General features: G+C 38.4%; 1 protein-coding gene across 2 annotated transcripts in view; it reads right to left on the bottom strand.

The window, feature by feature from the left end:
• The window catches only part of RANBP3L (RAN binding protein 3 like), a 43,810-nt gene that overhangs the window by 18,612 nt on the left and 12,363 nt on the right, over window positions 1-12,835 (bottom strand). For both annotated transcript variants that reach the window (XM_038535307.1, XM_038535308.1), the window contains exons 2-5: window positions 4,594-4,652; window positions 3,026-3,065; window positions 2,467-2,544; window positions 1,322-1,396 (exon numbers count right to left, since the gene is read on the bottom strand). In XM_038535307.1, the coding sequence (XP_038391235.1) occupies window positions 1,322-1,396; window positions 2,467-2,544; window positions 3,026-3,065; window positions 4,594-4,652 (252 nt within the window). The remainder of the gene's footprint in view (window positions 1-1,321; window positions 1,397-2,466; window positions 2,545-3,025; window positions 3,066-4,593; window positions 4,653-12,835) is intronic.

Below are 12,835 nucleotides of genomic sequence, written 5' to 3'. Positions count from 1 at the left end.
CTTTTCCTCTTAATGTCTGTAACTTGTTAGTCAGGCTTAAATGGGGCCTATTGAACTTGAAAATATTTCTTCTGTATCTGAAAAGTATACATGGTACTCAGTCATATTTGGAATTATTAATAAGAATATAAATTCGTTAGTTTGAAAACCCTGTGGCTCCCGGGTAGAGAGGGATCAGTTAAAAGGAAGTGAATAGTTTTTGTTTTTGTTTTTTTTTAATTTCTTAGTGGCAAGAAATTTCACATGGAAAAGGCAGCTGGTTGTTCAGTAGAAACAAGAACAAAAAGAATATAAATTTTAATTATTTAAAAAAAGATTTTATTTATGTATTCATGAGAGACACAGAGTGAGAGGCAGAGACACAGGCAGAGGGAGAAGCAGGTTCCCCGTGGAGAGCCAGATGGGGAACTCGATCCCAGGACCCCAGGATCACGAGCTGAGCTGAAAGCAGATGCTCAACCACTGAGCCACCAGGCACCCTATAAATTGTAATTTTAATATAATGTTCCAACCATTTCAAATATTTTATAACGATAAAATATTTATTTAGCAAAGCACTACAAATTTCAAATAAAAAGAAGTAATGTTTTAATTAGTGAAAAGTTTAAGAGGAATCATATTCTAAAAAAATAAATAAAAATAAAAGGAATCACATTTTAAACTTTAGATACATTCACCTAAAGCATAAACTTTAGAATAAGAATTTAAAACATAGCTATATATTTTGAGTACTCTAAGTATATATGTGTAAATATATATATTTAAGGATTTAAATATATATATATATATTTAAGGATTTAATTACTTGAGAGAGAATGAGTGAGAGAAAGCATGAGCAAGGGGAGGGGCAGAGGGAGAAGCAAGCTCCCTACTGAGCAGGGAGCCCAATGCTGGCTCGATCCCAGGACACTGGGATCATGACCTGAGCTGAAGGCAGACACTTAACTGACTGAGCCACTTGGGTACCCTTGAGTACTATATATATTATAAACTGTACAGATGAACAATAATAAGTAAAATAAAGCAAGTTATTTTATAAAGCTGTCTTATATAACATATTACTATCATAAACATGAATTCCTTAAAAACATCATCAAGTTCAAAATTTCTACCAAAAATAAACAAACACACTGCTTGGATTTGTGGAGTTGGAATTCATAAGGGATTCTTCTAATCATACTTTGCAAAGGCTTCTATTTTATTTGCCACTCACTACAATGCCAGCATTTTATAGTAGCTGAGTAGGAAAGCTCAACATTCTTGAGAATGGATTTTGAAAAGTCAGAGTGTCAAGCTCAAAGTTCTAGAAGCTGTTTATTACCTGGCCCAGAAGGGGGGAAGGTCAGGAGGTTGGTGAAGGATGATGATCTCATTCGATTCTGGGACAAGCTTGATGCTAGAAGCAAATTGCAAACTGAAGTCAGTGAGGAAGTGGGGTTTTGTGTTTCTTTTGATTTGGACTTTTGCTGTTTCAGGAAGATTTCTATATCACTGATTTAGAAAATGTTTTGTATTGTTATCAATAGAAATAAAATGTGCCTATGGTGGGAATTATAAATTAATTTCTATTTGATTCAATAAATATTGGAGTGATCCCCATGTGTAAGACACTCTATCATGCATGAAGACGACCTCACGGAAGTCACATGGAAGAGACAGACATACACAGAGACAGCTGTATTACAAGGCAGAAGGCAATGAGGTCATTTCTTTTCTTTTCTTTTTTTTTTAATGCGGTCATTTCTAAAAGGAATTACGGAGTACTTTGAGTGTAGGAGAGAGGCAAACTAAGTTACTGATTTACTCAGAATACAGTATGTGCTGAAGTTCCTAAAGGGTTCTTTTCAAGGCAGACATCTATTTAAGTAGATGGATACTCAGGGAGAAATGACAGTTTCCCCTAATTACAAAGCTAATACATACTTAATGCAGATACTTTGGAAGCACAACAAAATGCAGAATGGGTGGGAAACCCCAAATCACCTGCACTCCCATTACCTAAGATAACCATTGCTGACATTATGGCTTCTGTCCTTTCAATCTTTCATCCAATGTTGATAAATTGAATTTCTATTTAGTTATTTGTATTTTTTAAGGATTTGTTATTTATTTGAGAGTGAAAGTGAGTGAGAGAGAGAGAACGAGAGAGGGAGCACATGAGCCGGGAGAGGGGCAGAAGGAGAGGGAGAAGCTGACTCCCCACTGAGCAAGGAATCAGACTCAGGGACCCGGGGGTCATGATCTGAGCCAAAGGCAGAGGCTCAACTGACTAAGCCACCCAGGTGCCCCTGATAAATTGAATTTTTAAAGTGACTCGCTGTACAATCCATTTTATAGACTGCTCTTTTCACGCAACAATTTATTATAAACGTGGGCTTAAACATTTCCCATTTGAAAAGTCTCTCAGTGCTTTCACACTCAGAGAAAACAGAATGGTGAACAGACAACACTCAGGGCTATACCTACCTCCTGGGGACTGAGGATGTGTAGTGTGCAAAGTAAAAGATGAAGACCTTACGCGCTTTCTCAGAAAACCATTGCATTCTGCAAGAAATTCAACATGATGAGTAAAATTGCTGACAATGACAAGCTATCCTCAACCAAAGGATAAACAGAATTACCTTTTGCTGCATAGATCATCATCTGATAACTCGTTAACTCCCAAAGGCCAAGTTTAAATGCCGGGCTTAATAGCTTGGTGGCCGTAGAGCTACAGGCACACCAGCCTCATAAGAAACAATGAGAAACAAGTGACTTCAGCAAGAAACTGCATGTGAATTTTGAGATGGTAAAGAGACTGTTTGGCGGGTTGAGACACAGGGCAATGGAGAGATGAGGGCCTTCAGCGTCACTAACGTCAGTGCTCTGGGGACTGGTGTGTCATCTCTCAAAACAAGAGCCAATTTGGTGTTTAAACATGAGAAAAACCATGAAGTTTTACATCTTGCCACATGCCCAAATATTTGTGCCTGTGTATTTTCCTTGTAGGAAGATGGGTTTGGAAATCCCAGAGGTAAGTCCTTACCATGTTCTGATGCTTCATAGGTGGAGTCCTCTGCAGGTCTCTGGAAGGAAACAAAGCTGCCAGTGAGAGCTGAGTGTTTGCTGTTTTTACAACAGAATTCCACCCTGTGGCTCCATCAGAGATTTCTCAAAAGCCAGGTCTGCTCAGCTAGGCCAGGGCGAAGCCTCTCACCCTTACTCCTTCACTCGCTAGGCACATATTCAAGACAAAACAAAGCCTCAGTAGAGCGGTTTTGTATTTCAGGGACTGTAGAATGCCTTGTCAGAAATTGTTTAAAAGGAAGATTTGGTGTCCATCGAAAGATGAATGGATAAAGAAGATGTGGTCTATGTATACAATGGAATATTCCTCAGCCATTAGAAACGACAAATACCCACCATTTGTTTCAATGTGGATGAAACTGGAGGGTATTATGCTGAGTGAAATAAGTCAATCGGAGAAGGACAAACATTATATGGTCTCATTCATTTGGGGAATATAAGAAATAGTGAAAGGGAATAAAGGGGAAAAGAGAAAAAAATGAGCAGGAAATATCAGAGAGGGAGACAGAACATGAGAGACTCCTAACTCTGGGAATCGAACAAGGGGTGGTAGAAAGGGAGGTGGGCAGGGGGGTGGGAGTGACTGGGTGACGGGCACTAAGGGGGGCACTTGATGGGATGAGCACTGGGTGTTATGCTATATATTAGCAAATTGAACACCAATAAAAAAAAAAAAAAAAGAAATTGTTTAAAAGGAAGATTTGGAAACACCAGCTCTCAAGATCTGGAGCTGTTGACCTGGGGTGGAGCCCAGGAAATGGACTTATCTTTGACTGGGGCTTGGGGGTTGAGCTTTTCTTTAGTCAGTTTTGTGGGTAGGAAGGTAAATGACTTGCATAAGCAGAACCCAATAACAGGAAAATACCAATCAAGCTAAAGTGGAAAGCTACTAATCTTATCATTGGTCTTTCAAAGCTGGTGGTTTTAGTGTGATGCAGGTAGGGTCCTTCAGACCCCTTTTATTTTTTTTTAATTTTTATGTCTTGTATACACATTTAGTTTTATTGTAAGAAAGCAGCTTATACACTTTTCATGTTTAAAACTGAGCATCATCTTTCCTTTCTAGCGAAACAAAAAGAAAATTTAAAAATCAACAGGAACAAAATTATAATAGAGAATGTCAATTCCAAATAAGATCCGACAGGTTCACTTTTAAGTCAAGCATCCCAGTTTAGGACTTTACACCCAGTTGTAAGCTAGGTCAGTGGTGGAGACCCACGCGGAGTCTCTGCCCTGCTAACCTCTTTCAGTCCCGCCCTTTTCCAAGTCACTAAAAAACTCTATAATTTTGGTAAAGATGACGTGTTATTCATAGCTTCAACACAAGGCAGGCCTCTGGCCTCCCATTTTGGCCAAATTGCTACCAGTAAAAACCCACTATATAAATATTCTAGAGGCACAACTCTGCTAAGTGAAGAGCAAGAGGATAAACTAAGGCAATCGTATATCATTTAGCCTCACTAGCTTCTTGAAACAATTTTCTTTGCTAAAGTGAAAATCAAACAAAGAAAATTAGCTCGAGCTTACCTTAAAAGTTTGTTCTCTCTTTGCAAAAACAAATATTGGTTGAGCAATGACAGATTTTTCTGTACAAGGAAAAGAATAGGGAGAAAGTCAAACTATATTCGGACATTTCTAACACCAACTAAAAATATTAGAAGTTTTTTGTTTGTTTGTTTCACTTTGTATTTTTCCCTGCCTTTGGGTAAAATCCAAACTGTTTTTACATGGACGCTATAACTTCTGTATTTACAAATTATTTTAGCAGTTAATTACAGAAATAAGGACTTGGGGAAAGTGATAATAACGTGTTCCCATAAGCAGTGAGATCATCCCATTAAAAGAACACACTTTAAGTGTTTAAGGAAAACAAAGTATAATTATCTTCATTTACAATATCATTAGGACATAATGATTAACATCTTTGCTTTTAGAATGAAAAATTGCAAGGGGTGAAAAATCTCATCTAAGAATAGTTCTTCTACTTGAGTTGGATCTCAAGGTAAGAATGGTGGGGATGTATTGCATTCTATCCTCAGATTGTTCCAGAAATAATCCATATTTCCTTCATTAGAGCAGTCATATACTAAGCCATATTTTCAATATTTAGACTGAGAATCAGTCTTTTGTCTTCAGCCCTGCTGACCTCATGAATCTTTTATATTTTCCTCTCTTAGGTAAAACAACAGAGAGAAGCTCATTTACTCTAGGGTATAAATGAGTGATAACAGTTTAGCCACTCCAGAATTCTTAGGGAAGATGACATGTTTGTTAAAAGCTTGGGCCCTGGAGTTAGTTAGGCATGTGTAGCACTAATACTTGGGGGAAATAATAGGTTTGTAACTTTAGTTTCCTCATCTGAAAACAAAATGAAAATTATAACAGTACTTACCTCACAGAGTTTATATGATGATTAAATGGATTTTTAGATATAATTATTTATATTTTTACAAGACCAGAGAGAGAGAGAGAGAGAGAAAAAAAAAAAGCTTTAAAGAAAGGATATTAAATAATGTGGCATGCCACCAATCTCCATTCCAAAACTCTTAGCTGACATTGCCAATTCATGACAACATTTTCTTTCTTTTTAAAATTGAAGTATAAATGACAACACTTTCTTAATGAGCCCAAATATGATCTCATAAGTCTCCCCATAATAGATTTCCAGCAGCCATTACCAATATATTGTCCTGGCACACAAGCCGAGGTATTTGCCATCCCTGGGCTGAATAATTAAAACTCTCACAGAGGAGTTTCAAGGAACTAGCAGACAATTACATTTTTTTAATATGCCAGGAAGAGGTTCTCCAGTTCCCCATAATCTAATCCCATAAGAGAGTATTGAATCTCTGCCACACCATCCTTGCCATGCTCCTGGGCCCTGTGAGCTTGGGTACATTCTTTCAGTCCAGTGAGATAAACTGCTCACTTTTTCATGCAAGTGCTTACCACATAGTCTGCCCTTGGAACCAAGTGAGCCCCAGCAGAAAATGCTCAAGAACACATCAGCATTCCCATCCATATTAAACTATAGTTCAACTTTTTGTTGCTTCCCTAACAAGCTCCTCTTCCAGCGATTACATTAGATTTAAGAAAAGAGAAATCTAGTGACTTTGAAAGAAAATAGTCTTCGTGGATGTTCAGAGGATACATATGAATTAGAATTATAAATTTGCTCTTCTAAACTGGATTTAGGATAGTTCTGGCTAAAACATCATGATGAGGTCTAATCTGTGACAAAGGGCATGTTGACTTTCTTTCCCTTGATCAAAACATTCAGCTAAACACAGGCAAAAACAATCTTCCATGCGGCGTTAAGGAAGAAACCACAAACGGTTACTTGCAGCTTAGAGGATATATGGTAAAGTAAGTACATCACTTTTATTCATTAATTCAATGAAAACTTATTGAGCATCTTTTTTGTGCCAGCCACTGTGCTGGATGTAGGTATACATTGTATACCTACAATACAAAGGCATATTAGCCTCAGCACAGTCACCTTCTCTTGCCCACCGACATTGTCTGACACATTGGTTGGAAAACAGAGACTTTCCATACCTCCTCCTCCCTCTGAGTTCTCTCCCCTTCTCCCAAGCAACTCTTTTGGCTCCAAAGACAATGCCGAAAGCAAGCATTTATCAAGCCACCGGGTCTGTAACAATTTTCTTACTTGACCCAGTAGGAAAATTTAGAAATAAAAGCAAGGTTCTTAGGATTTTATATTTTTTAATTTATCCTTTTCTTTGTTGGCAAATTGAATTTACATAAAATATTTAAAAACTTTTTAAAAAAGAAAAATAAATTTATCCTCTTTTCTTTCTCATATATTCATTAATCAATCCATTTATTCAAAAAAGGTTTACTGAGGGTTGACTATGTTCAAGACACCATGCAAGTCAAGAGAGAGAAGACAGTGGTACAAGATGAGGCTGAAGGAGAGTGAATATAAACTTCTTTTTCTCCTATTTTAATATGTATCATAATTTCCCCCAATTTTAGATAGGTTATAAGGCCTTGTCCCTACCCTTTATTTCCATATGTTTAATTGACAGTCTCTGACAAACCTATTTCATCTAGGCAAGTAACTGGAGGATTTTCTCAAGGAATCATCTCAGAGAAGGAGGTTCAAAAGGATCTAGGGAGCCAAAAGCAGATCCAGAAGAGGAGGAAGGCACTTGACGTGGAGTACCATTGACTCAGAGTCCCCAAAGGAGTGGGGGCAGGTATCGCCAGGGTCCCCAAGTGTCTGCTATACAGTTTCTCCCATGTAGAGTCCTGCAGACCGTCTCTTACTGCATTGCTGGTTTAGGGAAGGTGAAAACTGAGTCGTCCACGCTGGATAGAACCAGGCAACTCTGGGCAGAGCCAGAAAGGTTATAGAAACACTCTTGGCAGGAAAGAGAGTGGCAACAACCCCCCCTGCAGAGGGGCAGGCGCTGCCAAATGGGTCACCTCTTAATTGCTACCAGGACTGGAATTATCCACTTGGACCGCAGCCCTGGCAGGACTTGCATTTTCCTCTGCCTTTCTTCCTGGACCTATCCTCATGTTTGCCACATCCTCCTCTCTAATTTCTTCTTGTGCACTGTCTTATCCCAGGCTCCAATACAGTTCTTTATGCCCCCATCCTCTTTAACTTGTGTCCGGCTCTCTGACTGGTCAAAGCATGGATTTTGGAGCTCTGATATCGAATAGTCCTAGAGTTGATTTTTTTTTTAATTACTCTAAGCCTCAGCTATTTCTTCTCTCTCTGTATATATTTTTAAAAGTTTGTCATGAGGATTGAAGTCACGTATGCAGATGCGAGCACCTAGTACACCTTCCTCTTCAAACCTGTTTGGAACAGAGCAGAACTTCTGTCTGTCTGTCTATCTATCTATCTATCTATCTATCTATCTATCTATCTATCTGTCTATCCATTCTCCATATATGCACACATCTCTCTATACATCTAGATATTTACAGCATATTCCATATCATCTATTTATCTATCTATCTATCTATCTATCTACCTATCTATCTATCATCTATCCATAAACATATAGCATAGATCAGACGACAGGTTGCACGGAAGACATTCACTAAAAGTAAGATTCCCTGCCCTCCTCCTCTCCAATCCAATGGTATAGGCAGGTTCCAGTGACTCTTATTAGTTTGGGGGAAACGTCTCATTGTTCCTCAAAGGTCTTTCTTTTTCCTTTCACTCATTACCTTATTCTTACAGCTACTATCCTCAGTTCTCCTCATTGAGCTCTTATATCTCTTCTTCTTTTAATAGGAGCAAATTTCTGAATTCAGGCTGTGGCCCCTACATAGTTTTAGAGATTGTTGGTCCTCAAAGTGTGGTCCCGATAGTAGTCCTATAGACTACTTCGGGCTTCTGTCACCCGAGACCAAACTTAGGAAGATGGCAGTGGAGGCTCATGGAGTCAGTGACTAAACCTCCAGGTATTCGGAATTACCTGACAATTTGTGAGAGAATGGTTACTATTCAAACCACATACTATGATTATTATGATTCAATGTAAGGTGAAGTCAAGGGCTGTGCTGAGGACTTAAAAAGAAATCCCTGTAGTAAGGATATTAAAATATTGACATTGATATTGAAATCAGTCATTCAAATATTTTGCTTGAAGCAATTATGATTTTCCTCTCTGATGCAAAAGTTTGTTTGCTGCTTTGATGTATCTGATTTCTGACCTTTTTTTTCTTGAAAAATGCTTTTAGAAAACGTCTCTGCTTGAAATTATTAAATGTTAATTTCTGCCAGGCAAAAAAATAGGCTGGAAGCATAAACTACATCAAAAACTTTGTCATGGTACTAAGATTCTTCAGCAAAAACCCGAAACATCTGAAGCTTCAAATCTAAAAATGAGGTCTTCTGTAGAAAATAACAGGCAAATCATAGCAAGTGACCTTAATCTCTGTATGGGACCCCAGAAAGAGGAGACACAGAGGGTCTGAATAATCTTGATTTTTTTAAAAAAACAACTCAACCTCATATTAAAATATTCCAAGACAGTTTTATAAGGGCAAGTTGCAACCCCAGAACATAAAGTGATCTGTGCCAATTTACAACGGAAGCACAAGCATGAGACATTCTGTAACTTATTTCCAGCCATACACAGAGGAGTTCTATAAAAATGTAAAAGGAATGAAATAAACAACAAATTACCCACCAATATATACAGATGTATGTCTTTACAGAGAGGATGGTAGGAACACAGAGTGACATTATTAACTGTGATGGAACACTCTTGGTTCTATTTTCTGAGATGCTGCATATGCTTTAAAGGTGAAGTAACCGGGACCCCAGAGAAACACAGAGGAACACAGAGAGTTTACATGGGAAGTTTCCAAGCTGATTCACAAAATATTAGCTCAACTTGAGAAACAAGATGAATGGACCCTCTAGAACGATTCCAGCCCTGGTTGTTGCTGCTGAAGTCATAACCAATTTTGTGTACTATAAATACAAAACTGTTGTAATAAACACCTAATATGAAGTAGAAGGGGAAAGCATTCACACTTTCAATTAACTTCTAAATTTTTTGAGATGCTTTAAGTTCTTGTTGAAAATGAAGCTATTAACTGCCCACTCCAAGAAATATAGCATTTCTTGTTTTGTTTTATTATGAGAAGCACACACTGGAGACAAAAAGAATTGACATTAGAATAGAACCAGAAAGCTATTCCTCTTCTCGTCAATGTTGGTAAAGAAATCACTCAATTTCAGAATGGGAATCATATCAGAATAGGAAATTAGAGAAGATGAGAAAAGTCTCTCTCAATCCACTAAAAACAACCATCACCACCCAGAGTTTATTCAATCCATCCGATTTTCTGAACTCATCCGCTTCTCATGCTGATAATCTTCAAGAGATCTGTTCATTGGTAAGGTTTTTTTTAAAGATTTTATTTATTTATTCATGAAAGACACAGAAAGAAAGAGGCAGAGACAGAGGCAGAAGCAGGCTCCATGCAGGGAGCCCAATGTGGGACTCGATACCAGGACCACGCCCTGAGCCCCAAAGGCAGCCGCTCAGCTGCTGAGCCACCCAGGTGTCCCTGTTCATTGTTAAGTTTTGAAGAGTCTAGACTCTTTCCTCCACTGTTTTGTACATTGGTCTAGATCTAGACACAGACCAATTTTGGAAAACCAAGGCATAGAGATAATAAAAGTCTCTGGTGTGAGCAAGAAGCAAGAAGACTCTGAGGTTGTGTCATTTATAGGTCTTGCTACCATTCTGGAGGTAGGAACAAGCCCTGAGAATTCTGTGCTGAATGCACTCACCCAACGTCACCTCTAAACTGTGCTGCTTAATTTATCATCCAGTTATATGTGGTAGTGGGAGATAGCCAGTAAATTAACTTCATTTCAATCTTAGACTCTGGTGATTTGTAGCAGCAGTAATTCAATTGAAGAAAAATTATTATTTTTTAAAGTCATTTACTTCACTAATGTCTATATAAACAGAGAAGTGTACAGATTAAAGAACAGATCATTGTAATTAAATCATTTAGTATAGAACATCTGGCCAAATCACTCTGTCATCCAAAACATAATGGTGAGGGGAAAAAACTGGCTTCATATTTTTGAGAATATTCTGTAATTGTCCCCCCAAAAGATATGGCCATCTTGTGCAGTGTGCTTTATATTTGGGGGTGATCGGTGACTTTTCAATAGATATCATAGCATACTTCCTTAAATTTTACTATTATTCCAGTGTCAGAATAGACCTATTTGAATTATTTCCTTTTTCATTCGTAAAGACAGTAGCCTCCTTATGATATGCGTATGTATGTCATGACTAGTCTTTATCCTTTCGCCTTTTGAAGTATTTAACTCAATATGACCTTAAGAAGTAGCAGAAAAAGTTAGACCTTGGTGATCTCCCAAGATGCTTCTTTTATCCACCAGTGTAATAGAAAAACTTAATTTGCATCACACATCACTTACTACAAAACAGATTTAAATATATCAGTTTTTGGTGACTAAATGAATGGCTACTAGGGACCAGAATGTATGGTTTTAAAAATCTAAGCTTTGGCAGAAAACTGACCTGGATTCAAATTCCATCTCCTGAATTTACTAACTACGAGCTAGGGCAGGTTTCCTCATCTATGAGATGAAGAGCATAAAGCATTCTTCACAGAGTTGTAAGGATTAAGTAAGGTAAGGTAGGCAATAAGCTGCTGCTCTTACTGCATTGGGGGATTTTCTAAAGGTAGGTTATTAAACCCTGTGCTCATGAGAAAAGAAAGGCTCTAAAATTATGGGATGTGCCCAAGGTCAAACAGCCAATACTTAGGGACTAAAGCAAGCAAGGACTCTAAGTCTCGAGCTCCCCACCCAGCACCCCCAACCCCCTAAAGAAAGCTTCCCCCCTTCTTCCATACCACCCCCCCCCACACACACACACACCGCTTCCATTGTCAGTAAAATGACTATGGGATGGCTTCCTGTCTTCTGAGCTGTGATACGCCTGGGCTGCGATAGCTCTCCTGCTTCCGTGGTCTGTACTGTACCAGCCTCACTGAGACGTGATCTCAGACCGTGTCAGTCTCCCTACACGTGGGGTTTGCTCTCTGTAATCACTGTAAGATGCTTCACTTAGTCTCACTGTTTTCTGTTCACATTCTGAAGAAAGAGGTTTTTCGAGAATGTCGTCAGACAAGTGAGAGCCTTGCCATCTAAAATCCCCATGTCGGGAGGCCTGGGTGGCTCAGTGGTTGAGCGTCTGCCTTTGGCTCAGGTCATGATCCTGGGATCCTCGGATTGAATCCAGCATCGAGCTCCCTGCAGAGAGCCTGCCTCTCCCTTGGCCTATGTCTCTGCCTCTCTCTCTCTGTATCTCTCATGAATAAATAAATAAAATCTTAAAAAAAAATAAAAAATAAAATCCTCATGTCAATATATATATTCAACCACTAATAAAATAACTCAGATGTATGTATTACTTTTGACAGACCATACCCACTTCTCCGTAATTTGGAGGTGCTATTTCATTTATAAATAAAACAGTTTTGTGATAAGGTTACTTGTAATCTTTGATTACTTGAATACTTTTACCAGCAACAAGTGTGGGACTTCTGGATTGAGAATACCAAAAGGGGCTGTTTGTTTCTTTCTCGACACTGTTCCTTCATTTATGCCCATGGGGTTATAAAGATGGGGAATGTGTCCTAGGATGTGCTTGGTCAACTTAGTACCATTTGGAAATACATATTTCATTTGACAGCATTTATAAATCACATATTTTCCCCTCAGAATAACTTGCAGTGTGAAACTGCTTCCATATGTTAGAAATGGGTCTCTCCATTTTGCTGAGGGAGGGGGAAGAGAAATATAGTCTAGGTCCTATGACATGTTGAAGATTAATATTGAACAGGCACATGCACAGGTTTAAAATGGTATCTTTTTATTTCAAGTAATTCTCCAGTGTTTCTGTGCTGCTAAAATTAAAGAGGTGATTTTGACACAAAGTATCCTATTAGTAAGAATTAAGTCACTCTTCACATAGGCTATTAATAAGTCAATATGGCTGAAGCATAGCTTGGTACGTTGAATTCAGATAAATTTAAGCTCTTCCTCTTCAGTAAAGAAGCACACTATTTTTAAATCCCTTCATGGATTCCAAGGACACAGGCCGGATGGAGAAGTTTGATTGCAACTTCTTCTAATTCCAAATCTCTTTTCCTTAAACTTATTCCTCTTTGAGCCTTTGAGCAAGCAGGAGAAAAGGCTCCTTGTTTTCTTGTTTCCACA

The sequence above is a fragment of the Canis lupus genome, chromosome 4 (assembly GCF_011100685.1).
Source record: "Canis lupus familiaris isolate Mischka breed German Shepherd chromosome 4, alternate assembly UU_Cfam_GSD_1.0, whole genome shotgun sequence".
Taxonomy (NCBI): domain Eukaryota; kingdom Metazoa; phylum Chordata; class Mammalia; order Carnivora; family Canidae; genus Canis; species Canis lupus.
Note: the sequence above shows the minus strand (reverse complement) of the source record. Positions and strands in the feature narration are given on the sequence as shown.